We start from the raw sequence: 23252 nt of genomic DNA, 5'->3' as shown, positions 1-23252 counted from the left end.
TATCAATCTATAAAGAGGAATAGAAAACAGGAAAAAGCAGTTCACTTGGCATTGTTTTCAATACACTATATTCACTTTGAATTAACTTTTTAAGTCTGTCAAATTAACGACAGAAAAATTGAAAATTTAAATAATTCCCAGTGGCTTATCTTGATCAGATGTTTAGAAAAAATATTTTTTGCTTTTCTCACTGAATTCCTGAACTGAAGAGCTCAAGAAAGAAGAGGCCCCTGGAAGAGGAAAATTTATCAGCAAACTCCAAGTGGCTGACGATCCATCCCCATCAGAGCAGCAATGAACAGAAATGAGCACAGCTCTGTGGCTGCCCCAGCTTTGGCATGGGCCCTGGGCCTGGAGCAGGAGCAGCTCTTGAGGGCCCCAAGGCCGGGGCTCTTGTGCTGCCCTGGGCAGATGGGATGGCAGCAGGGGCTGCAGAGCTCTCAGCACCTCAGGCAGAGAGGAGCAGGGCAGCCAGGGAGCCTTCTTTGGCCTTGGCCAAGCACCTTCCCCCATGGCTGGGGCTGAGTCCTGCGGCAGCTGCAGCTGCTGCTGTGCCCTTGCCAGGGACTGAGGCCGTGGGGCAGTGGCCAGAGCAGCCTGGCCTGAGTAGAGCTGTGGGGCCAGAGCCGGCTGGGCTGGGCTGGGGAGAGGCCCTTGGTGCTGCCCAGAGCTCAGGGCAGCTGGCAAAGCTTGCAGGGAGCTGGGCTGGGCTCAGAGAGCCTGTCCCAGAAACCATCAGTGTCCATCTCAGCCTGGCTGAGCGTGCAGGGGCAGGACTCAGGCCAGGCCTTGTGAGGCAGGGCCAGCGCCTGTGCAAGGCATTGCAAACAGGCAAGTGGCCCAGAGAGGAGGCTGCTCTGTGCCCTTGGTGGCATGGACAGAGCAGGGAGGGGGCCCAGGACATTTGCCAGTGCCAGCCTCCGTGCCCAGCCCTTGGCAGCCCTGGCTGCTGAGCCCAGCTTTGGCCTGGGCTGAGTTTGGCTGTGGCCCAGCTCCATCCTCCTGCGGAGCTCAGGGCCTGTTCCCAGCCATGGCCAGCCCTGGCTGCCTCTCTACTGGCCCAGAGGCCGGCAGAGCCCAGGGCAGGGATGTCTGTGCAGCCCTACAGGTGCCAGGGGCTCTGCAGGAGCTGGCAGAGGCTGCCCAGCAGGGAGGCCATGTGGCACAGAGCCCCAAGGCTGCTGTGGGCACCATGGCACAGGGGCCGTTCCCAGCCGCAATGCTCCTGGCCTGGGCTGGGCCTGCCCAGGGGCTGGGCCACCATGGCTGGGCCAGCACAGGGCCACAAAGGGGCCACGCAGCCGCTGCCGGGGCTGACAGCAAGGCCAGGCACACACAAGCAATTGCTGAGCATGGCCTGCGCTGGCCAGGCCTGACTGTGCCGAAGGCAGAGCTCAACTGCCCTTGGGGGCTGTAGCAACAGTCCAGAGCCCAAAGAGCCTCCATGGCTGTGCTGGAGACCAAGGCTGCAGGAGGGAAATGCAGGGCTGCTGCGGGATGGGGAGGGCTTTGAATTCCAGCACACACCTCAGCTCTCTGATGATCCTGGCACCATGCTGGGCCCTGTTTCAGACTGAAGCAGAGCAGATGTTGAGGGGACAGGAGCCCTGCGGGGCTGTCAGGGACCTGCAGCTTGCAAGGTGCTCTGCTCTCCCTCAGGTGCTTTCAGAGAGATCCAATCCCAGCTGGGCGCCTCAGGGCACAAGTGGCACTGCCTGTTCATAGTCACACAGCTGATGTCTGCCTGAAAAGCGGCACAGGTGTTAATACATGTTTGTTTTTTTGTCTACAAGCAAATCTTAATTATCTGGGTCTTTTGAGTACTTCTTAGAATTGGCAAAGTATTCCTGCCAAGAGAAGGAATTTCCTGGATTTCCTGGATTCTTCTGCTGATGGCAGGAGAAGGAATACTGATCTTCCCCTCTACTCTTGTCACCAACGTTCAGTCTAATGTGTCATGACCCTCTTCCTTTAGGTGTTTCCAGCTCTCCTGTTTAAATGGCCTTGTTTAAGAACATGTCTTCATTTAGAGCAGCTGGATCTATGTCCTTCCCTTCTGTCCCAGTTTTCTTCCTGCAGCTGTTTTCTGACCATTCCAATGAGTCTCCCTTGACTGGCTTCATGCTTGACCTTAAGGGAGTTGCCCACTCTTTCAGAAGTTTAAATAACTCCTTAGTCAGCATCTTAGTTGTAGTTTTATCTATTCTATCACCTCTTATTATGTCTTTGTCTAAAGTCATTCCTTTATGGCTATCCCTTGTGGATGATGGACACGTCAGATATTGCTGAGATGTCACAAGTAACTGAGGGAAGTGTTTTGATGTTTATTAAATTTTATCACGGTCAAAATTTTTATGTTGGCCATGAAGATGAACCTTTCTGTGTCTCTGAGCCTCACCAGTTCCTGATCCCTCAAAGGACAGAAACCTGATGAGTTGTGGTTTCCACTCTGGGGGCTGCACTTGGACCTCCCTCCATCCCTAGAGCAGACCTCCCTTGTCCCACAAAGTCCCTGGCAATGCAGGGATGAAGGAAATCAGACAGGCTGTGGGGATCAGGGGAACAGCAGACTCAGGGAGAAGAATGACTTTTGCATTTGATGGAGTTGTGCCTCCCCTTGGGTTTGTTGGATGACAATAAATGAACACCCCTCTGCATCTCAGGCAGCTCCTTCTCCAAGGAAAGCAGGTGGGAGTTGGAGCCAAGGAGCTGAAAGCTGCAGGTGCAGCCTGGGCTGGAGGGAGCTCAGATTTGCACAAGGCTGCTCTGAGTGCCAGCGCTTGGGTGGGGGGAATGGTGGGGTGGGAGTACGGACAGAGTCTCATTGATTGTCAGCCATGAAGGGTCTTGATTTTCATATCTACTCAAATTCATGAGGAGATACTTGGATTCAGTGTCAATTGGAGATTGCACATAGCAATAAAAAAACCAGGAAAACAAAACTAAATAGGACCTAAAAAAATCTTCTCGCTGTCATTTTAAATATCATGCATTTACTTTGAATACGCTACTGAGATCTACCTAACCACAAATGATTTGAAAATTAAAATCCAATTATTCCCAGAGGCTTGGCTAGTTTAGGTGTCCTGAATGTTAATCAGCCCTGGGACACTGAATTCCTGCACTGGAGAGCTGAAGGCTGAACAAGCCCCTGGAGCAGGAAAATTCAGCAGCAGCCTCCAAGGTGCTGAGGATGTCAGCAGCCCTAACTGAGGCCATCCCTGCCCAGAGACCGTGGGGGAATGGGCAGACAAGGAGAGCGTCCCTGGGGCTGGGGCAGCACAACTCAGAGGCACCAGCAGATCCAGCTGGGAAATGGAGTGTGGAATGTGGCTGGGAAAGCCCTGCCTGGGCTGGGCCAAGCAGGACACACAAGCCCTGATCCACATTCCCCGAACAGTTCTCTCAATTAGAAATTTAAAAGCAGTTACTGAGGAGAAATAAACAGGAGATTCTCAGGAGCTCAAAACAACAAAACAGCCTTTACTGGGAACTTGAGAAAATCAGGGAAACTCTGGGAAATGGTTTAATAGGACATTCAATCAACAAAAAAAACACTTCTCAAAGCATTAATTTGGCCCATTCAACTTCAAAAACTCTTAGCTTGTTTAATTTAAAGTTAATCAAAATTTGCAAGAGCACAGAAATTGAAGGAGAATGCACAGGAAGAGAGAAAAATGTGATTTAGAGAAGCACACACAGAGCTACCGACTCCTGGATTCCAGCACTGTTCAGATGGAAATTCCAAGAGGAGGTAGGGCCAAGATGTGTGCTTGCCTTCGGCTCAGCCTTCAATTCTCCTTGGTCTTCCTGGGCCCTTCCCCCAGGTGGGACTTGGGCTCATTTGGTCCCTCAGGAGCTGGGCTGAGGGCTGCAGAGGTGGCTGTGGAGAATTGCCTGTGCTGTGCCAGGGACTGGCAGACACTGCTGGGCTGGGATAGAGGCTCTGGGGGGATTGGGGTTCCAGGGCAGGGCAAGGCTGGACCTGCCCCTTCCTCCCCCACACATGAAATCTTTTGAGCCAACAATCTCCTCCAGTCTTTCACAAAAGGGAATGTTGGAGGTGGAATCCAAATTATGGCATGGGCACCTGGAGGAAGAAGGACAGTTCTTTTCCATAGGAAGGAAAGCACAGAGCCCCAGTGTTTGGAAGGCAGGTGAGAGCCTCACTCGGTCAAGGCCAGCCAGACTTGTCAGGAATGGCAGATTTTGTCTGGGAGAAGTCTTTGCACATAGGGAATTCTGGAGTTGGAAGCCCAATCTCAGTCATGGGTTCCTGGAGAAGCAGGATGGTTCTTTTTCATAGGAAAGGGAGCACAGAGCCTTCCACAGTGCTTTGGGGACAGATGAGATGTGACCCTTGTGAAACTATTACCAGCCAGACTTGTCCTGGCAATATTCCCATGCGAACAATCCCTGGATATATGGAAATTTGGAGGTGAAATCCCAATTCTGGCCAGGGGTACTTGGAGAAGAAGGAGAGATCTTTTCCATAGGAAGGAAAGCACAGAGCCCCAGTGCTTCAGCAGCAGATGAGGAGAGACCCTCAACATGCCAAGGTCAGCTGGACCAGTGTAGGGGACCCTGGGAGGCCAAACCAGCCAGATCTGTTCTGTGTTCCCTTGGTTTTGTGGGGCCTCATAGTGTCACAATGGTGCCTTCGATCCATGAGGTCCAACAGTGCCAAAATGGTGACTTGTTTCCATGGGGTCCAGCAGTAACACAATGGACCCGTTGGTTTGATGGGGTCCCACAATGTCACAATGGCCGCTAGGTTCCATAAGGCCCCACAGTTTCACAATGGTCCCAATGATTCCATGAGGCCTTGCAGTGTCACAATGGCCTCCATGGTTCCACAGGCCCCACAATGTCATGTGACTCCTCTGTTCCATGAGCCCTGCAATGTCACAATGGACCTTTGGACCCTGGGGGTTTGCAGTGTCACAATGGTCTCCATTGGCTCCACAGTGTCACAATGGACCATTGATTACAGGAGGCCACTCAGTGTCACACTGGATCTTTGTTTCCACACATCCCCGCAGTGTCACAATGAACCCTGGGTTCAATGGAGTTCCACAGTCACCATGGCCCCTTGGTTCCATGCAACCCTGCAGTGTCACAATAGTCTCCTGGTTTCACAAGGCCCCAGAGTATCACAATGGTCCTCTTTGTTCTGTCGGTACCCCTAGGGTCACAATGGTCTCACAGGTTCCATACGGCCTCACAGTGTCACAATGCTTTGCTTATTCCATGGATCCTCGTAGTGTCAAAATGGTCTCCATGACTCCATGGTGCCCTTTAATGTCACAACGATCTCCTTGGTTCTATGAGGCTGTGAAGTGTCTTAATGGTGTCTCCATGATTCCATGAGGCCCTGCAATGTCACAATGGACCTTTGGCTCTATTGAATCTTGCAGTGTCACAATGGCCTCTTGGTTCCAAGGCACGCCAAAGTGTCACAATGGTCTCCACAGTTCCATGAGGCCCCATGGTATCACAAATGGATCCTCCGTTTGATGGAGTGTGTGTGACACTCTCAGTATGACAATGATCCCTACATTTCATGGAGTCACACAGTGTCAGTACAGTCCCCTTGGTTGCATGAGGACCAGCAATGTCACAGTGCTCTCCATGATTCTATGAGGCCTCACAGTGTCACAATGGTCCCTTAGTTCCACGGGCCCTGTGCTGCTGCATTCCCCCCTCCCCTTCTCAGGCTGCCCTGCCAGCTGAGAAATGCTCCTTGGGCCTCAGCCTTGGCCAACAGCCCCTGGGCTCAGCTCCTCTGCAGCTCATCACAAACACTGTCTGCTCCAGCCACTGCTGCTGCCCAACCAGCTCCTGGTTCCTTTAGCAGCAGCCCTGGGAACTGTTTTTATTCCCTCAGCGGCACAACATCCCTGTTCTCACACTGCCAAAGAAAGCTGTTGGTGCCAAGTGTGGCCAGGATGAACCATTGCTGGGACTGGAGCCCCTCTCTTGGGGCCCTGCAAACAGCGCTCCAAAAGGAGCCCTTGGAGCTCTCCTGGGCCAGCGACTCCCTCTGAGTGGGGCCTCTCCCAGCCGGGAACTCTCCCGTTTGCTGCACTCAGGGATCCTGAGCAACAACAGAGCCTGGGCCGATCCTCCCCCTCCTCCAGGCTCAACCCTTTGCCCTTTGCTGGGGAGATGCCAAAGGATCCACAGGGAGCATTGCCTGCCCTCAGGGGAATTGCTCACAGGTGCCTTGCACTGACTCTTTGTGTCTGTGTGCACACAGGAGTGCCTGTGCTGGGGAAATGTGTTAGAAATGCTGCTCTCTGAGGGGTTTGAGAGCCTGGGGTAGCTGAGTCAGTCAGGCCTTTAGGTAAGGGTAAATCCCAAGGTCTAAGCTATGTTAAATTCTGCTAAGAGTTGTTATTTTGCTAAGTTGTTACATTTATTATAAGTTATAAATTAAATTGAACATCGTTCAGTGTTACTCCTCTGTTAAATTGCCAGGTCATAGGTTTTAAGTTAGGTTAAATATTGTTAAGATCTATTCTTTTGCTAAATTGTGAAGTTGAAGGTATCAGTTAAGGTTAAGGTATAAATTCAATCCTGTTAGGTTTGAGCTCTGTTAAGCTTTTATCTCTTTATTCTTTTATCCTTGCCTCATTGTCCTTGTGTCACACACAAGCCCAGGAGCAGTCCTCAGTTCATTTCTGGTTTGATTGCCTGGATTTGGTTTGGTTTTGTTATTGCTTTGTTTCCTTGGTGTGCCTGAAGTGCCCAGTCAGAAGCAGAGTAACTCTTGCCAAGGAATTTTGTGCTGCTGTCCCTTAATATTAAATCTGGTTTTGGCTGATCCCTTGCCGGGGATTTTTTCAGCACTCTCAAGGCCTCGTTGGTACCAAGGTGAAGGAGCCCTGGCCCAGGCTCTGGCCTTGGGGGACATGGGTTTTGCAGAATGAGGCCTTTGTTGGGGATGAGCCATTTGTCAGTAAGCGAAAAACTCGGACACTCAATATGAGTGACAAGCAAATTCCATTTATTGAAGAGAGCATCAGACACTTATACAGCAAGTAATAAGCTTATGAATATTCTGTAAGCAAGCGATCTATTGGTTAAACTATACCAACAACTCTTTCTCATTCCTTTGGGCCTACATTCTCTATTTCCCACATCTCTCTGTCCACTTGTTATCATACCCAGCTAGGCCCAAGGACACGCTATCTTGCAGGTGCAAAAACTCAAACTAGCTGTGTTCAGTACTTTCCCAGCTCCTGGTCGGCTAACAAGTGAATGTCTACGTGACCTCTGTCATGTAGCCATTTCTCCACAATTCCCCTGTTTTCTTGTTGCACAAGCAAGGTTTGATGGGCTGTGTCACACTCTTTGCAATACAAGAATAGGCAATTCTAACAACTATTACATTACAAGCAGTATTCTCAACTAGCAAGGTTTCTCTCTTACAAGGGATCTAAGCCAGCGAGACAAACTGAAAAGGCTATCACTATTTATAGGATATGCCATATGACAGATACAAAAAGGATTCTACGCTGCTACAAGGTTCAAATAAAATTCAGGTGTGCCAATAAAACCTACAAAAATGAGCTAATGGAGCAACATGTGCGCAGGTTTCATCTGCATCGATTGTCTGGTAAGTTTGCTTTCCATTCTCAAACAGCAGATATACTTCAAACAGGAATGGCTCTACTCACAAATGCTTCTGATTGTCTCTTCTAACTAGAGTTTCTCTGATGTTCACGACAACACCCTGCACACAAGTCATAAAATAAACGCCTAGCTGTGGTGGTTTGACCAGAAAGAAGTGGGAATTCTGGGATGCTTTGTCAAACCAATGGGTGCTCGGATTTTGATATTGGCACCTGGTGTGGCCAGTGGGGTTTGGACACACCTCCGAGAACACACAGGGGTTAGAAACCAGAGCTTCGGCCTTGGGAGGCTCTCTTCGGGCTTCGAGGAAAAGAGGTCGGATCGCCCTCCCTCGTCCAGCGCAGCAGCTGGGCGGGGGAGGGGCAGCCATGTGGTAGGCCTGGGCCTGGACAGAGATGGGGGGTGAGGAGGCCCTTGAGGATGGAAGGGTGGAGGAGCCCCAGGAGGCATCGGGCAGCCACGCAGCCACCCTCCCCATCCCCCCCAGCCCTCCCAGGAGAGAGAGAGAGGGAGAGCCGGCGACGGAATGTGATAGCAGCCAGCCAAGGAGGAGAAGGGGGGGAGTGCAGCGAGAAGGTGCCCGGCCGGAGCAGCAGCGAGTGTGGGAGTGCCGGAGCTCTGGGACAGGCAGAGACAGAATTTTTTAACCCCTTTCTTTCATGATTGGGACCTCGCAAAAATGCTGATCCTCCTCGGAGCTGAATAAGAAGAGAGATAAGAGATGAGATAACAAGGACCTGGCTCGAGGGAAGTGGAGAAGACTGGCTGAGTGGGGAGAGATGATTGGCGTGGCCTTTTGGCTGGACTTTTCTTGTGTGGCCGTAGACTGAACCAGTTTTATTCCTGTGACACAGAGACTGCATTTAGGGGGAGGCAGTGCCTCAGAACCAGGAGAGTTCATTGTGGGGACCCCTCGGCCCCAGGGGGTGGGAAAAAATGGAGGGGACAGATGTCCCAAAGCAGAGACTGTGCCTTTTTTGGAGTGAGACAAGGCATCCTTAAAAGACAACCCTAGAAGCAGCTCTGGTCCACGCACAGTGGTGAGAGCACTGGGCATGGAAGGAAGATGTCACAAATGGCAAAAGGACTTTCCGGGCGGTGCTGAGTGACATGGAAGCACACGAGGTTTCAGCGTGTTTCCAGGGGAAGCCTATGGTGCAAGAAGGACTCCTCTCCTCTTCATGGACTGAAGTTTGAGTATTCTAAAGGGTGGTGCCAGACTGGGCAGTTGGTGATTTGGGGGAATGTATCGGATTGGGAAATTTTGGTGGTGGGGAGGAGGAAAGTGCGTTTTGTAAGGTTTTCAATTTTTTCCCTTATAGTTTTTTCCTATTTTCTTGTAGTTTAGATAATAAAGTTTTCTTTATTTCCAAACTGGAGCCTGCTTTGCTTATTCCTGGTCACATCTCAGAGCAGACACCAGGGAGAGGGTATTCTCATGGGGGCACTGGCTCTTTGCCAGGCCCAAACCATGACACTAGCATAAAAGCATAAATCTATCTAACATCACTTAAACTTAATAGCATTTAGACTTAAAATACTTAAAATATTTAAACTTAACAAAATTTAACATCACTTTAACCTATCTTTACTTAAACTTAAAAGAAATTAAACTCAACAGAACTTTAATTTAGCAGAACTTAAGTTTAACAGACCTTAACCTTAACAAAACTTAACCCTAACAAAAGTTAAACTTAACAGATTTTCAAATCAACAGAACTTACATGTAAAATCACTTAAATTTAAGAGAACTCAACTGACTTTAAATTCTACATAACTTAAACTTATTATAATTTAAACCTAACAGAACTTAACATCACTTAATAACACTTAAACTGTAAAGAAATTAAACTGAACAGCACTTAAACCTAACTTAACATAAATGACATAAACTTAACAACACTTTAAAGTATTTAACATTTAATGGCACTTAATAGACAATTTAACTTAAACTACTTAGCAACAGATAGAACTTACTATAGAAATTGAATAGAATATAGAATTTACTATAACTTACTTACAGGCCTGACTCTAAAATACTAAGCTAAAACAACTTTCTTCATGTGTTTGCTACTGCGTTTTTACACTTGAATGCACCTAAACATAAGGAGTTTGTTCAAGGTATAGCTGTGGAAAAATTCTTTTGAATTCAGTGCTTGCTTTTACATCTACCACATCCAAGCAAGGCCCAAAGAATACAAAAAGCACACTTATTACATCTTACTTTTACAATCGCTTTAACACATCTTTAACATTTTTAAATTTTTCAAAAACAATTTCAGAGTTTGATGTTCCACCGACTGAGTTATCTGGGCTTCTGATGTTTAAAGTCTATGTTAATACAGGTGATTTTAAGACAGCATAGTGGATGCTAAGCTAAATCGGCTGAAATCTGGCTCAATGCATTCACCACGCTGATTTCTCTTTCACAGTCTCTGCCAGGAAGAACAAAAAATCTTTTTAATTTAGGTGAGGAGCGTCTTGAAAGAAATGCTCTTCAGTGTAGCTTATTTATTATCACTGGTTTCTTAATTGCAGTAAGGATCTTTTCTTTTGTTGACAAGAGTAACATTTATTATGGCTATTAGGTCTAAAACTGAAGCTTTTCCCAGCCGTGGGGCAGAGGTGGGAAAGTAGCAGCACTTGGAAGGCCCTGGGATCGGGCCGCTGCTGCTCGTGTCGCTGTGGTGCGGTGGGTTAATGTAGCTGCTGCTGGACGCAGCGCAGCATTTCGGCGGTGCGAGTCGCGGCCCGCGGCGGGGCTCCCCCCCACCACGCTGCGCCCCCTTTGCGCCGCCGCCTCTTCAGGTGGCCAGCAGGGCACGGCGGGCCCCGCCACGGGCTGCCCACCCGCCGCTGAGTTCCCAGCCTGGCCGGTGCACACCGCACCGCACCGAGGGCACGGCACCACCCGCCTCGCTCGGGCTCTGTGGCTGTTCGTATTGTTGCTTGCCGAGCGCCAGCCGGCAGCACCGAGTTTTGCGCGCCGGAGACACTGTCCGTGGTGGTGCCGGCTGAGCCGCGCAGCTATGCTTGGAGTCTGTTAAGGTACAGTTTGTTTAGGTTGCCAAGTCGAAACTAAGGCCCCCGCCGGCCGCGGGGCAGAGGGAGAAGCGCTTGCGCTGGAAAAGGGCTCTGGTCTTGCGCCGCTGGTGTCGGAGCGGGCGACTCCCCTGCACTGGGCTTCTGGTTTCGCGAGACTCACAGGCAGCCTGAATCACTGTGTGCGCCGCACCCAGCGCTGCACCTCAGGCGGCGCGGGTCGCTCCGCAGTGGCTGCTCCGCTTCCTCCGCGGCTGCCTCCGTTACCGCCGCTGCAGCGCAGCATCTCAGGCGAGCCGCCTGCCGTGGCTGCTCCCCATGGCGCAGCGCCCATGCCAAGTTCGGAGTGGCACAGCCCCACAGGCGCCCCGAGCCGCGCCTGCTGCTGCCATCGCAGCTGGGTCGCTGGCCCACTGTGCGTATACTTGCAGCGCCAGAACCACAACGCACGTTTTTGCAAGTCTATATGCAGCAATTTCGGGAATTCTCTTCCCAAGTCCACAGTCTATAGTCCCCGCTTTTCTAAAAAGCACTTAAAATTGATTATATGCCGCTTTTCCCTGTATTACCTTTTAACCTGTCATTCATTCAGCGCGCTGCAGCCTTTCCAGGATATCGATGGCATTCAGTCAGCTGGACTCTCCTGTGAGGTCGCCAGGGCACCGCAGCTCGCCCTTTGGCCTTTATCCAGGACTCCCATATGGGGTCACCTGAAGGCAGGGCCCGCTTTTTGTGCCTCCCGGGCTGCGTCGGGACTGACACGCAAATACTGCACCGACCGTGGCTTGCAGGGGTCCATAGGGTCTCTGTTCCGGGCGCCAATTGTCGCAGAAAATGAGGCCTTTGTCGGGGATGAGCCATTTGTCGGTGAGGGGAGACTCAGACACTCAATATAAGTGATAAGCAAAATTCCGTTTATTGAAGAGAGCATCAGACACTTATACAGCGAGTAATAAGCTTATGAATATTCTGTAAGCCAAGCAATCTATTGGTTAAACTATACCATGAACTCATCCTCATTCCTTAGGGGTTACATCTCTCTTTTCTCATGTCTCTTTCACTGTTTGTTATTATACCACAGCTAGGCCCAAGGACACTGCTATCTGTGCAGGTGCAGGACTTGGAATTAGCCATGGTTTTGTACTTTTCCATTTTCTAGCAGCTAAATTCCCAACAGAAACCTTCCTGATGAACTGCATGAGAGCAGAGGGAAATCAAGGCAGAGCCATGGTTTGTCAGGAATTGCTTGATCCTAATGAGCCCTGTGGTGCATTTTGACCTGAGCACTGGAACCTCATGGCCTGAGAGGAGATGGCACAAACCTTTCCAGGAGGAAAAGTCAGAGGAAACACCCAAAGTGTCTCAAAGCATGAATGGGTCATACTGAGGTCCATCCTCAACACAGGCTCCTCATGGACTCTTTGGAGGAGAGATTTGGAGGCCAGGATGGCACAAAAACCTCTCAGAGACTCAGTGTGGAAAGGAAAATCCTTAACAATACCTAAAAGTATCCTTAAGTCATTAAAATAACTTTAAAAATCTTGAGTACCTCAAAGTATTAATGAGCACCACTAAATTTCAGTACTAAGCTCTCAAGGGACTCGTTAAAGCAGATAATTGGGGCCATGATTGCACAAACCTCTCACAGAGTCTGTATCAAAAGGAAAACACCAAGTACCTTAAAATAACTGAAGTACCCTGAAGTATTAATGAGCCCCACTGAGTGTTGTTACAGACAAAGCCTCTCCAGGGACTAATTACAGCAGATAATTGGAGGCCATGATTGGACAAACCACTCAGAGACCCCAAGGCAAAAGCCAAACCCAAAGTCCTTTGAAAAACCTGCAGAGAGGCTCCCAGCACAGAGGCAGCTTCTGGCAAGGGCAGCGCTGCAGAGAGACAGCTCTGGCCAGGAGCAGCTCCTATGCACAGCCCAGCAGGGCTGGGGCTCTGCCTGCAGCCACCCTGGGCACAGCACAGAGGGGTTAAACTCAGCCTGGGCTGGGAGCACAGAGCAGAGCTCACTCGGGGCTCACTAGAGCAGAAATCAGCCCAGGTTTGAAACAGTCATTCCCTGGCTGTGGGAAGAGAAGCTGCAGTTCCTACAGGGATCTCCTGCAGCTGGCACATCCCACAGCTTTGAGGACCTTTCAGGAGGACTCTCAGAGCTGCTCCAGGGCAGGGCTGTGGCCCTAGGGCAGGGCTGGCTTTCCCTGCTGCCCCAGCCCAGGCACAGCCCAAGGCAGCTCCTGTTGCCAGGCTCTGCTGCAGGGCTGAGAAGCCGGGGCTGCAGCCAGGGGTGCCAAGGGCTGTCCTGCAGAGCAGGGTCCTGCAGCCCAGGGTGCTGTGCTGGGGCAGGTACTCTGCTGCCTGCAAGGGACAGCTCTCAGCCGGCCCGGGGAGCTGCTCCCAGCGCTGGGGAGAAGCTGTGGGGGGAAGGAGCCACCCTGAGCAGGGCAGGGGCTGCTGCTGAGAGGGGCTGGGTGGGGCAGGGCTGCTCATAGCTCCAGACCAGCCTGAGCACAGCTCCGGAGGACACTTCCCAAAGAAGGTACGTCTGGAAAGATCAGGAGCTTTCCTGAGAGTGTTTTCAATTTCCTACTTGAAGAAGGATGGGAACGTTGGGGTGATGACAAAAAGATTTTTGTATTTTTTACATTTTATATATTCATAGCTCTCTAAATTACTATCATATAGTTACAATACTATAATCCTTACTTAACTCTAATAACCTCTTAACTCTATTAAACCACTATTATATTCTTATATAGCTTTAATCCTGAATTAAATCTGGTATGTTTCCCTACCTTTCTCTTAATAACCTGACTGTCTAAATATATTCCTAAAATGCTATATAGTCCTATTCTTTTATATAGTCCTGAAATACTATATAGCCTTCTAGGAACTGGACGTATAGGAGCATTTTGGGTTTTGAGAATGAGCAGAATATGAGCAGTCATTATAAAAATGAAGGCAAAGAAGCCTTTGGACCTACTCCAATGGGTTGACCCAGGGGTGTGTAACTAGGGAAACTGAATCTCCTTTTGGATGTTCCTGTTAAATATCCCAATTAATCAACCTTAATAAATTGTTGAAATCAGGAGCTGGCTGTGCCCTATCCCCACTGGGACACCTGGAAGCTTCCAATACATGTCTATTGTTACTTTACTGTTCTAACACTGTTGCAAGGGTTTTTTTGGGTTTTTTTTGGCCTCTTTGGGTTACAGACAGCAGAGGGATGAGAGAAGCAGAACAGGAATTGTAATCCCAGAATCACAGAACATTCTGAGTCGAAAGGGACACACAGGATCATCAAAGGAATGTTTGAACATTTACAGAGACTCCAGAACTGCAACTTTGGGTGGCCAGTCTCTCTGCTGGGAGCCTCCCAAAGGGCCCTCAGCCACTCCTCAGCCCTGGACAGCAGCAGCATCACCTTTGCAGGACCCAGCAGGGCTCTCCTGAGCTGCCCTTGCCCAGCTGCACACAGAGCCTGCCCCAGCCAGGGCCCTGCACACAGGCAGGTTTCTGTAGGGCCCCAGCCAGGGCACACAGGCTGGGATGGGCTCTGTGAGCGCTGGCAGGGACAAGGCTCCTCTCAGGAGGGAATGTCCAGGCCCAGGGAGATGCTCAGGGAAGGAGAGGGGGCTGAAGAGAGCAGTTCTGGGGGCAGGATGAGGGCACTGTTGGTGTGTGGGAGGTGCCAGGCACAGCTGGGCACAGGAACACTGTCCTGAGTGCCCGGCTGTCTCTGCCCTGCCCTCTCAGGCACAGCACCACAACATCTTCTCTTGGTTCTGCCCTGCCCTGATATTGTCACTGTTATCTGCTGCTCTCAGGGAGGCTCTGGCATTTGCAGCAGCTGAGTCTGGCTCTGCCCTTGGCATTCCTGCCAGGCAGGGCTGTCCATGGGAATGGGGTGTCCAAGCTTCCCTGGAACCCGTGGGGCTGTGGGCAAAGCAGTCCATGGGAAAGGGGAATGAGCTGAGCTCCCTCCCTGAGATCCCATCATGGGCACAGCCAGGGATCTCCTTGCTGTGCCCTTCCAAGCTCTGAGCTGCCCTCCTGGGTGCAAATCTGTGCCAGAGCCTCTGGGAGTTCCCTGAATGTCCCACAGGGAAGGGCAGAGCTGCCAGAGCTGAGGAAATGCTGTTGGGTTTGCCCAGGGACCTGTGAGTGTCCTTGGCACAAGGGGGTGCTGAGACCTTGCCCAGAGACCTTGAGAGAGGGTGAGAAATTCAGGGATCCCTTGCGCTGGGCAGGGTCTGGTTTATCCCAGGGTGACCCAGGAATGTGATTGTGCTCTGATTGCAGCCAAAGGTTCCCCCCAGAGCAGGAAGGGGGGTGAGTGAGTCCCAGCAGTAGGGACTGTCTACAGGGAATAGACCAGGTTTGGCTCCAGGCAGCCTCTCCTGACTTGTCACTGTCCTTTCTCCATGAACAGGTCCCCATGCCCAGCCAGAGCAGATGTCCAACAGCAGCTCCATCAGGCACTTCCTCCTGCTGGCATTGGCAGACACGCGGCAGCTGCAGCTCCTGCACTTCTGCCTCTTGCTGGGCATCTCCCTGGCTGCCCTCCTGGGCAACGGCCTCATCATCAGCACCGTAGCCTGCAGCCACCACCTGCACACACCCATGTTCTTCTTCCTGCTCAACCTGGCCCTCAGCGACCTGGGCTCCATCTGCACCACTGTCCCCAAAGCCATGCACAATTCCCTCTGGGACACCAGGAACATCTCCTACAATGGATGTGCTGCTCAGGTCTTTTTCTTTCTGTTCTTCATTTCAGCAGAGCTTTTCCTCCTGACCATCATGTGCTACGACCGCTACGTGTCCATCTGCAAACCCCTGCACTACGGGACCCTCCTGGGCAGAAGAGCTTGTGCCCACATGGCAGCAGCTGCCTGGACCAGTGGCTTTCTCTATTCACTTCTGCACACAGCCAATACATTTTCCCTGCCCCTGTGCCATGGCAATGCCCTGGGCCAGTTCTTCTGTGAAATCCCACAGATCCTCAAGCTTTCCTGCTACAAATCCTATCTCAGGGAATTTGGGCTCATTGCAGTTAGTGTCTGTTTATGTTTTAGCTGTTTTGTGTTCATTGTTTTCTCCTATGTGCAGATCTTCAGGGCTGTGCTGAGGATCCCGTCTGAGCAGGGACGGCACAAAGCCTTTTCCACCTGCCTCCCTCACCTGCCCGTGGTCTCCCTGTTCATCAGCACTGCAGCATTTGCACATCTGAAGCCCCCCTCCATGTCCTCCCCATCCCTGGATCTGGCCCTGTCAATTCTGTACTCAGTGGTGCCTCCAGCCCTGAACCCCCTCATCTACAGCCTGAGGAACCAGGAGTTCAAGACTGCAGTGTGGAGACTGATGAGTGGATAGTTTCAGGAACATTAAACTGCTGGCCAATTTCTGCCAACACTTCTATTAAAAGACATCTTTCACACTCTTGTTGCTTTGGTTGTGGTTTATTCTTTTTTTCCTTTGTATTAGTTTTTCATATTGTCCATAAAGAAATGTCATTTTTTTTGCCATTTCTCATTTTGTTTCTCTCCAACTTCCCTGTGGCCAGAGACTGTGTCAATGAGGAGCTGCACTCTTGGTGGCTTTAAAGGAACTAAAGGATCTCCCAGACAAGTTTTTTTCCCAGAGATTCCCTTGTGTTCCCTTCTCTGGAGCTGCAGCAGCAATGTCTGTGTGCAGAGCTGGGGGCAGATCAGTGTTGGCACAGCAGCTCTCCTCCTGCTGGCCACACCCTCCCTGATCCAGGCCAGGAGCCATTGGCCCTCTTGCCCACCTGGAAACACTGCTGCCTCATATCCAGCCTGCTGTCCATCAGTGCCCCCAGGTCCCTTTCGGCCTGGCTGCTGTCCAGCCACTCTGTCCCCAGCCTGTAGCACTGCAGGGGTTGTTGTGGCCAAAGTGCAGGACCTGGCACTTGGACTGGTTAAACCTTACCTTGTTGGATTTGGGCCCTGGATCCAGCCTGTCCAGGGCCCTCTGCAGAGCCCTCCTATGCTCCCACAGAATCAACACTCACACCCATCTTGGTGTCATCTGCAAAGATGTCCTTGGTTCCATGGGGCCCCTCAGTGTCACAATGGCCTCCTTGTTACATCAGGCCCTGCACTGTCACACTGGTCTCCTTTGTTTCATGAGGCCATGCAGAGCAACAATGGTCTCCTTGGTTCCATGGGGCTTCACCATGTCACAATGTTCTCATTGGTGCCACAGTGTCACAGTGGCCCCTTGGTTCCACGGGGCCCCAGGGTGTCACAATGGCCCCATGGTCACATGATGTCCCACACTGTCACCATGGTCCCTGTGGTTCCAGAAGTCCCCTCAGCATCGCAATGGACTCCTTGTTTCCATGAGCCCACACAGTGTCACAACGTTCTTCTAGATTCCTTGAGGCCCCATCATGTCACAGTGGCCCCTTTGTTACACAGGATCCTGCAGTGTCACAGTGTCCCTTTGGTTCCATGAGGCCCCAGAGTGTCACAATGGCCCCTTGGCTCCTCTCGGCCCTGGAGTCTCCCAATGGTCTCCTTGGTTTTGCAGTGCCAAAATAGTGAAACTCCTTGGTTACACAAGGCCCTGCAGTGTCCCAATGGCCTCTGTGGTTCCACGAGGACTCACAGTGTCACAGTGCACTCCCTGGTTCCGTTTGGCCCCAGAGCACAACAATGGACCCCTGGTTTTATGGGGCTGCATGGTGTCACCATGGTCCAGTTAGTTCCACAAGGCCCTGCAGTGTTACAATGGCCCCAGAGTGTCCCATTCATCACAGAATGACAGAATCAAATAGGCTGGAAAAAAACCTTTTGGATCATCAAGTCCAACCAATGTCCTAACACTGCCTTGTCACCCCGACCATGCCACTAAGTGCCACTGGAGAGGGACAGTGACTCTGCCACCTCCCCCCTGGCCAGCCCATTCCAGTTCCCCCTCACCCTTTCTGTGAAGAACCTCTTCCTACTGTCCAGCCTGAACCTTCTCTGGTGCAGCTTAAGGCTGTGTCTTCTTGTCCTGTCCTCCAGCAGATCCACACTCACACCCAGCTTGGTGCCATCTGCAATTTGTGAATGGTGGACTCGATCCCCTCCCCCAGATCATCAGTGAAGATATTAAACAGGACTGGGCCCAGCACAGATCCCTGGGGGACACCACCAGTGCCTGGACACCAGCTGGGTGCAGCAGCATCCCCATCACTCTCTGCGCCCAGCCTCCAGCCAGCTCCTTACCCTGGAAAGGGTGAACATGTGCAAGCCATGGGCTGCAGTTTTTCCAGGGAATTCTGTGGCTCATGGTTTTAAAGGCTTTGAAGTCCAGGCACACAACGTCCAAAGCTTTTCCTGCATCCACAGATAGGTCACCTGGTCATACAAGGAGACCAGGTTGGTCAGGCTGGACCTGCCACCCCTAAATCCACGCTGGCTGGCTCTGATCCCTCAGCCATCCTGTGGGCGTCCTGTGATGGCACTCAAGGTGATCTGTTCCATAACCTCGCTGGGCACCCAGGTCAGGCCGACAGGCCTGGAGTTCTCCAGCTCCTCCTTCCAGCCCTTCTTGGGGATGGGCTCACATTGGCACCTCCAGTGCTCTGGGACCTCCCTGCTGAGCCAGCACTGATGGTAAATGATGGAGAGCAGCTTGGGGAGCTCATCCACAGCTCCCTCATCCCCCTGGGATGGATCCCATCCGATCCCATACACCTGTGAGCATCTGAGTGGCTCAGCAGGTCCCCAGCTGCTTCCTCCTGGATTACAGGGGCTGTTCTGCTCTCTATGCCCATCTACCAGCTCAGGAGAACACTACTCCTGAGGACAGCCTTTCCTAATATTGAAAATAGAGACAAACAAGGTGTTAAGTAGCTCAGCCTTGTCTTTATATTTAGTTACTGTATTTCCTACTGCATCCAATAAATAGTAGAGGTTCTGTTTGTTTGGTGTTTTGCTCTAATTTTATTTATAGAAATATTTCCTATTGTTTTTCACAGAAGTGGCCAGGTTAAGCTCTAGTTGAACTTTCACCTCCTTCCTTTTCTTTTTGCATAACTTAACAACATTCTTAAACACTTTCTGAGTTGCCTGTTCTTCTTTCCAAAAGTGATGCACCCTCTTTTTACCCCTGAGTTCCCACAAAGGCTCCATGGGCAGCCAGGACAGCCATTTTCCTCAATAGATCATATTTTGCCACACTGGCAGAGGCTCCTCCATCCCCTTAATATTACTTTCATGAAGTGTGTCCATCCTCCCTGGACCCCTTTGTTTATAAGGGCTGTTTCCCTTTAAAGAATCAGTACCTGATTTGGTACTCCCCAAATCTGCATCCTAAATAAGCCAAAGTCTCCCCTTCCTAATTCCAGTGTAGAAGTTTTGTTGCTGCCCCTCCTTCTTTCACAGAATATTGAACACTTGATTATTTCATGGTCACTGTGCCCCAGGCAGCCTCCGAGCCCCACATCTGCCACCAGCCCTTCTCTGTTTGTGAACAGCAGGAGACAGAGCTTTCCTTGGCAGTGGGAGAGTCACCAAAAATTCAGTAAAACAGAAAACTCCTTAATCCTAATGTACCATTAAGAAGCAGCATTATTTATTCAGGGAGATGCACGGGGGACAGCTCCTCCCAAAGCTGTACATGCTGAGTACAGGAAAGTTTCTGTTTATTTTCTGTATTTTGCACACACATTCATTGATTGCCCTGGACTAAACACGCATATGATAATCATTTCCCCAAAATCATTAACACATTTCCCCTCACCCTTTAATCATGTGTTCTTCTTTCCTGGGGGTCTCTCTGGTGGTCTCTGGTGGTCATGAACCCCAATGTTCCAGTGGGCCTGGCTGAGCTGGCAGGACACTGAGGCTGCTGAACTTCCAGTTCCCCTTCTCACACAATGGGCGCTGTGTGGTTTCCATAGGTGTGGGGTTTTGGAGAACAAGCTCCAGGTGTCAGCTCAGCTGGTTGAGACAATTTATCTGGTAACATGACATCACAGATTGGACTGTGACATCACAGAGTGGGTTATGTGAGGTCATTGAGCAGCTATGACATCATAGGCCATCTCTGTGACATCAGAGATCCATCTGGGACATGACAGGGCAGACTATGACATCACAGAGCAGGCTGTGACATCACAGAGTTTGGTGTGACATCAGAGGCCAGCTGTGTGACATTAGAGAACAGGCTCTGACATCACAAAGCAGGCTGTGACATCCCAGAGGGGCTGTGTGACATCCCAGCAGGGCTGTGTCAGGTCACTGGGTTGGTCACTCTTCCCCAGGTCCCCGTCACAGTTTCTCCCAACAAGTCCAATGCTGTTCATGCCCAGTGGGGTCCCTGTCCCCCAGGATCCCCCCAGCCCACCTGGAGCCACAGCCTCCACCAAAGGATGTTCCACAGGATCCACCCCAGAGCCTGACAGGGGACAAGGGCCCAGGGCTGTGTGACCAGGACATCAAGGATGTGGAGTATCCAGGTCACTGTGGCCTGGGTTGGGTCCCCAGGGCAGGAAAGATGTCTGGCAGCTGGAGCAGGGTCTGGGAAGGGCCTCCAAGGTGGGGCTGGAGCCCTTGGGCTGTGAGCAGAAGCTGAGGGAGCTGGGCTGGTCCAGCCTGGAGCAGGGAAGGCTGAGGGGCTCCTCATCCCAGCGTGACAGTGCCAGCGAGGAGGGGATGGAGAACACAGAGCCAGGCTCTTCACAGGGGGCTGGGGGGAGACAAGAGCCAATGAGTGGAAGGGGAAAGAGGGGAGATCAGCCAGGGAAAGAGGAGATAAAATGAGTCAAGCTGGTTTCACCATTTCCTCAACACCAAGAGCAGCCTGACCTCCCTTTTTCATCCACCACTGACAGCTCTGCAATTTAGGAATTGTTGGAGCTGTTTTGCCTCACTCAAGGATGAGCATCCTGATACAAGAACTTAATTGTATTTATATCTATCACAGAACCAAATTTGTCTAAAATGACTTTTAGTATGGAAATCACTTGTGGATGGTGCACTCATCAGTGGATGGTGCTGCTGGGACATAGCACATAGCTCAGGGAAGAGCGTGATTTTTATAAACTGTGTCCTGTTCAGCTGTGGTCTGTTGGCCATGAAGAGAAACTTTCTGTGCCTCTGAGTCTCACCAGTTCCTGACCCCCAAAGGACACAAACCTGATAAGTTGTGGTTCCCACTCCAGTGGCGGCACTTGCATCTCCCTCCATAGCCAGAGAAGAGCTCCCTTGTCCCAGAAAGTCCCTGGCAATGCAGGGATGAAGGAAACCAGACAGGCTGTGGGGATCAGGGGCACGGCAGAGCCAGGGAGAAGAATGACTTTTGCATTTGATGGAGCTGTGCCTTCCCTTGGCTTTGTTGGCTGACCAGCAATGAACATCCCTCTGTGTCTCGGGCAGTTCCTTCTCCAAGGATAGCAGGTGGGAGTTGGAGCCAAGAAGCTGAAAGCCTGGGCTGGAGGGAGCTCAGATTTGCACAAGGCTGCTCTGAGTGCCAGGGCTTGGATGGGGGAAATGGTGGGGTGGGTGTAGGGACAGAATCTGATGGATTGTCAGCCATGAAGTGACTTGATTTTCATATCTATTCAAACTGCATGAGGAGTTATTTGGAATCAGTGTCAATTGGAGATTGCACACATCAAGGAATTAACAGAAAAATAAAACAGGACCTGAAAAATTGTTTTTTCTCACTGCTATTGTACATGTAATACATTCACTTTGGATACACTACTGAAATGTGTTGAATTAATCACAAAAGATTTGAAAATCTGTATCAAAATATTCTCAGAGGCTTGGCTTGTTAAGGTGGTCTGAATCTTAATGAGTACTGGTACACTGAATAGCTGAAGACTGAACAAGCCCCTGGAGCAGGAAAATTCAGCAGCAGCCTCCAAGGTGCTGAGGATGTCAGCAGCCCCCATTGAGGCCATCCCTGCCCAGAGACCGTGGGGGAATGGGCAGACAAGGAGAGCGTCCCTGGGGCTGGGGCAGCACAACTCAGAGGCACCGCGGCTCCAGCTGGGAAATGGAGTGTGGAATGGGGCTGGGAAAGCCCTGCCTGGGCTGGGCCAAGCAGGACACACAAGCCCTGCTCCCATCTGCTAAAAAACTCTCTCAATGAGACATTTAAAAGGAATTACAATTGTTTGTGTCCTCTGAGTTGGACTCCCTGGAGAAATACCAACAACAGTTTCTCAGGAGCTCAGAAGAACTTAAGAAAATCAGAGAAAGTTAGGCAAAAATTTTTCATGGCATTGTAGTGATTTTAGTTTGTTAATTAAGGATTTTTCAAATCCTGGGATTTTTTCAGTAATGTATTGATGAGTGTGGTGGGTTTTAGTGTCAGTTAATTATTTATGTATTTCTTTTTTTGTGAGATATGAATAGTAGAAAGGTAAAGCAGGCTTAAAATTTTAAAAGCGTATGAAGAAAATTTTATTAAAAGTAATTAAAAAGGCACAGACACAGCAGCACTGGCTCAGCAGCCCCTGTTTGCATTGCACAGAGCAGGCGGGAGCATCACCACGCTGTTGCTGTGGGGACATGAACCTGAGGGAGCACAAATGCCATCAGCCCCTGGGGCCAGCAAGGGCTGGGGGACACCAGGGAAACCACTCAGCTTTGTCCTGGCCTCTGCACTCAGCCAGAAAGTTTGTTCCCATCAGCTGGGAGTTTCCTGTGCCACTGCAGACGCTGTTGGTAAGAGCCAGGGCTGCCTGGCAGCTACGCCCAAACTGCCCTGAGCATTTCCTTTGTGCCACCTTTGCTTTCTTTCCTCTTTCCTGATCCAGATTTTTTCCTATTGCCCACCTCTGTTTCGTGCCCTGGAAACAGCCCATCCCTGTTTGCTCTTTCCTCTCTTGCCCCACTCCCCATTGCAGTTCCTGACTTGGCACCATGGGAACGTCCTTTGGGCAGAAGGATCATCCTACAAGTGCTGCAGGAATTGTCTGCAGGCTCCTACAGTGCCTGGTGCTGCTCCCTTGCCAGAGGCACCCCAGGCCAGGGGGGCACATCTGGGCTGCTGTGTCTGGCTCTGGGGCTCCCTGTTCTGGGCAGTGAGGAGGAGCTGCAGAGGCTCTGCAGGACTGACAGGATGGGCTTTGGGGCTGGCAGGAGAAGCTGAGGGACCTGGGCTGCTGGAGCTTCTCAAGAGGAGGCCCAGAGCTCATCCTGCAACTGCTCCAAGAGTGGTTTCAGAGAATCGCAGAATCAGTGACGTTGAAGAAGACTTTGGAAATCATTAGGCCCAACCTGTGCCCTTACATCACCTTGTCTCCCCTGAGCCTCCTCTTCTCCAGGATAATTAATCCCAGCTCCCTCAGCTGCTCCTCACAGCTCTTGTGCTCCAGACCCCTCCCCAGCCTTGATGCCCTTCTCTGGAAACTCTCCAGCCCTTCCATGCCCTTCCTAATTAGGGGGTGTTAGAACTGGACACAGCACTTGAGGTGCTTCCCAAGCAGTGCTGAGCACAGGGGAAGAATCCCTGCCCTGCTCCTGCTGGCCACACCATTCCTGATCCAGGCCAGGAGCCATTGGCCTTCTTGCCCACCTGGCCACACTGCTGGC

General features: G+C 51.0%; 1 protein-coding gene across 1 annotated transcript; it reads left to right on the top strand.

Annotated features, from left to right (window-relative positions):
- The first annotated feature begins 15076 nt into the window (after nt 1-15076).
- LOC141731742 (olfactory receptor 14A16-like) lies at nt 15077-16065 on the top strand. Its single transcript, XM_074558248.1, has one exon. It carries the CDS (start codon nt 15148-15150, stop codon nt 16063-16065), a length of 918 nt encoding a protein of 305 aa, XP_074414349.1. The 5' UTR covers nt 15077-15147.
- The last annotated feature ends 7187 nt before the right edge of the window (nt 16066-23252 follow it).

Source organism: Zonotrichia albicollis, chromosome 24, assembly GCF_047830755.1.
Source record: "Zonotrichia albicollis isolate bZonAlb1 chromosome 24, bZonAlb1.hap1, whole genome shotgun sequence".
Classification (NCBI taxonomy): domain Eukaryota; kingdom Metazoa; phylum Chordata; class Aves; order Passeriformes; family Passerellidae; genus Zonotrichia; species Zonotrichia albicollis.
Note: the sequence above shows the minus strand (reverse complement) of the source record. Positions and strands in the feature narration are given on the sequence as shown.

Excerpts from the sequence above, each read along its gene's own strand:
- LOC141731742 (XM_074558248.1), top strand. The coding sequence starts at position 15,148 with ATGTCCAACAGCAGCTCCATCAGGCACTTCCTCCTGCTGGCATTGGCA.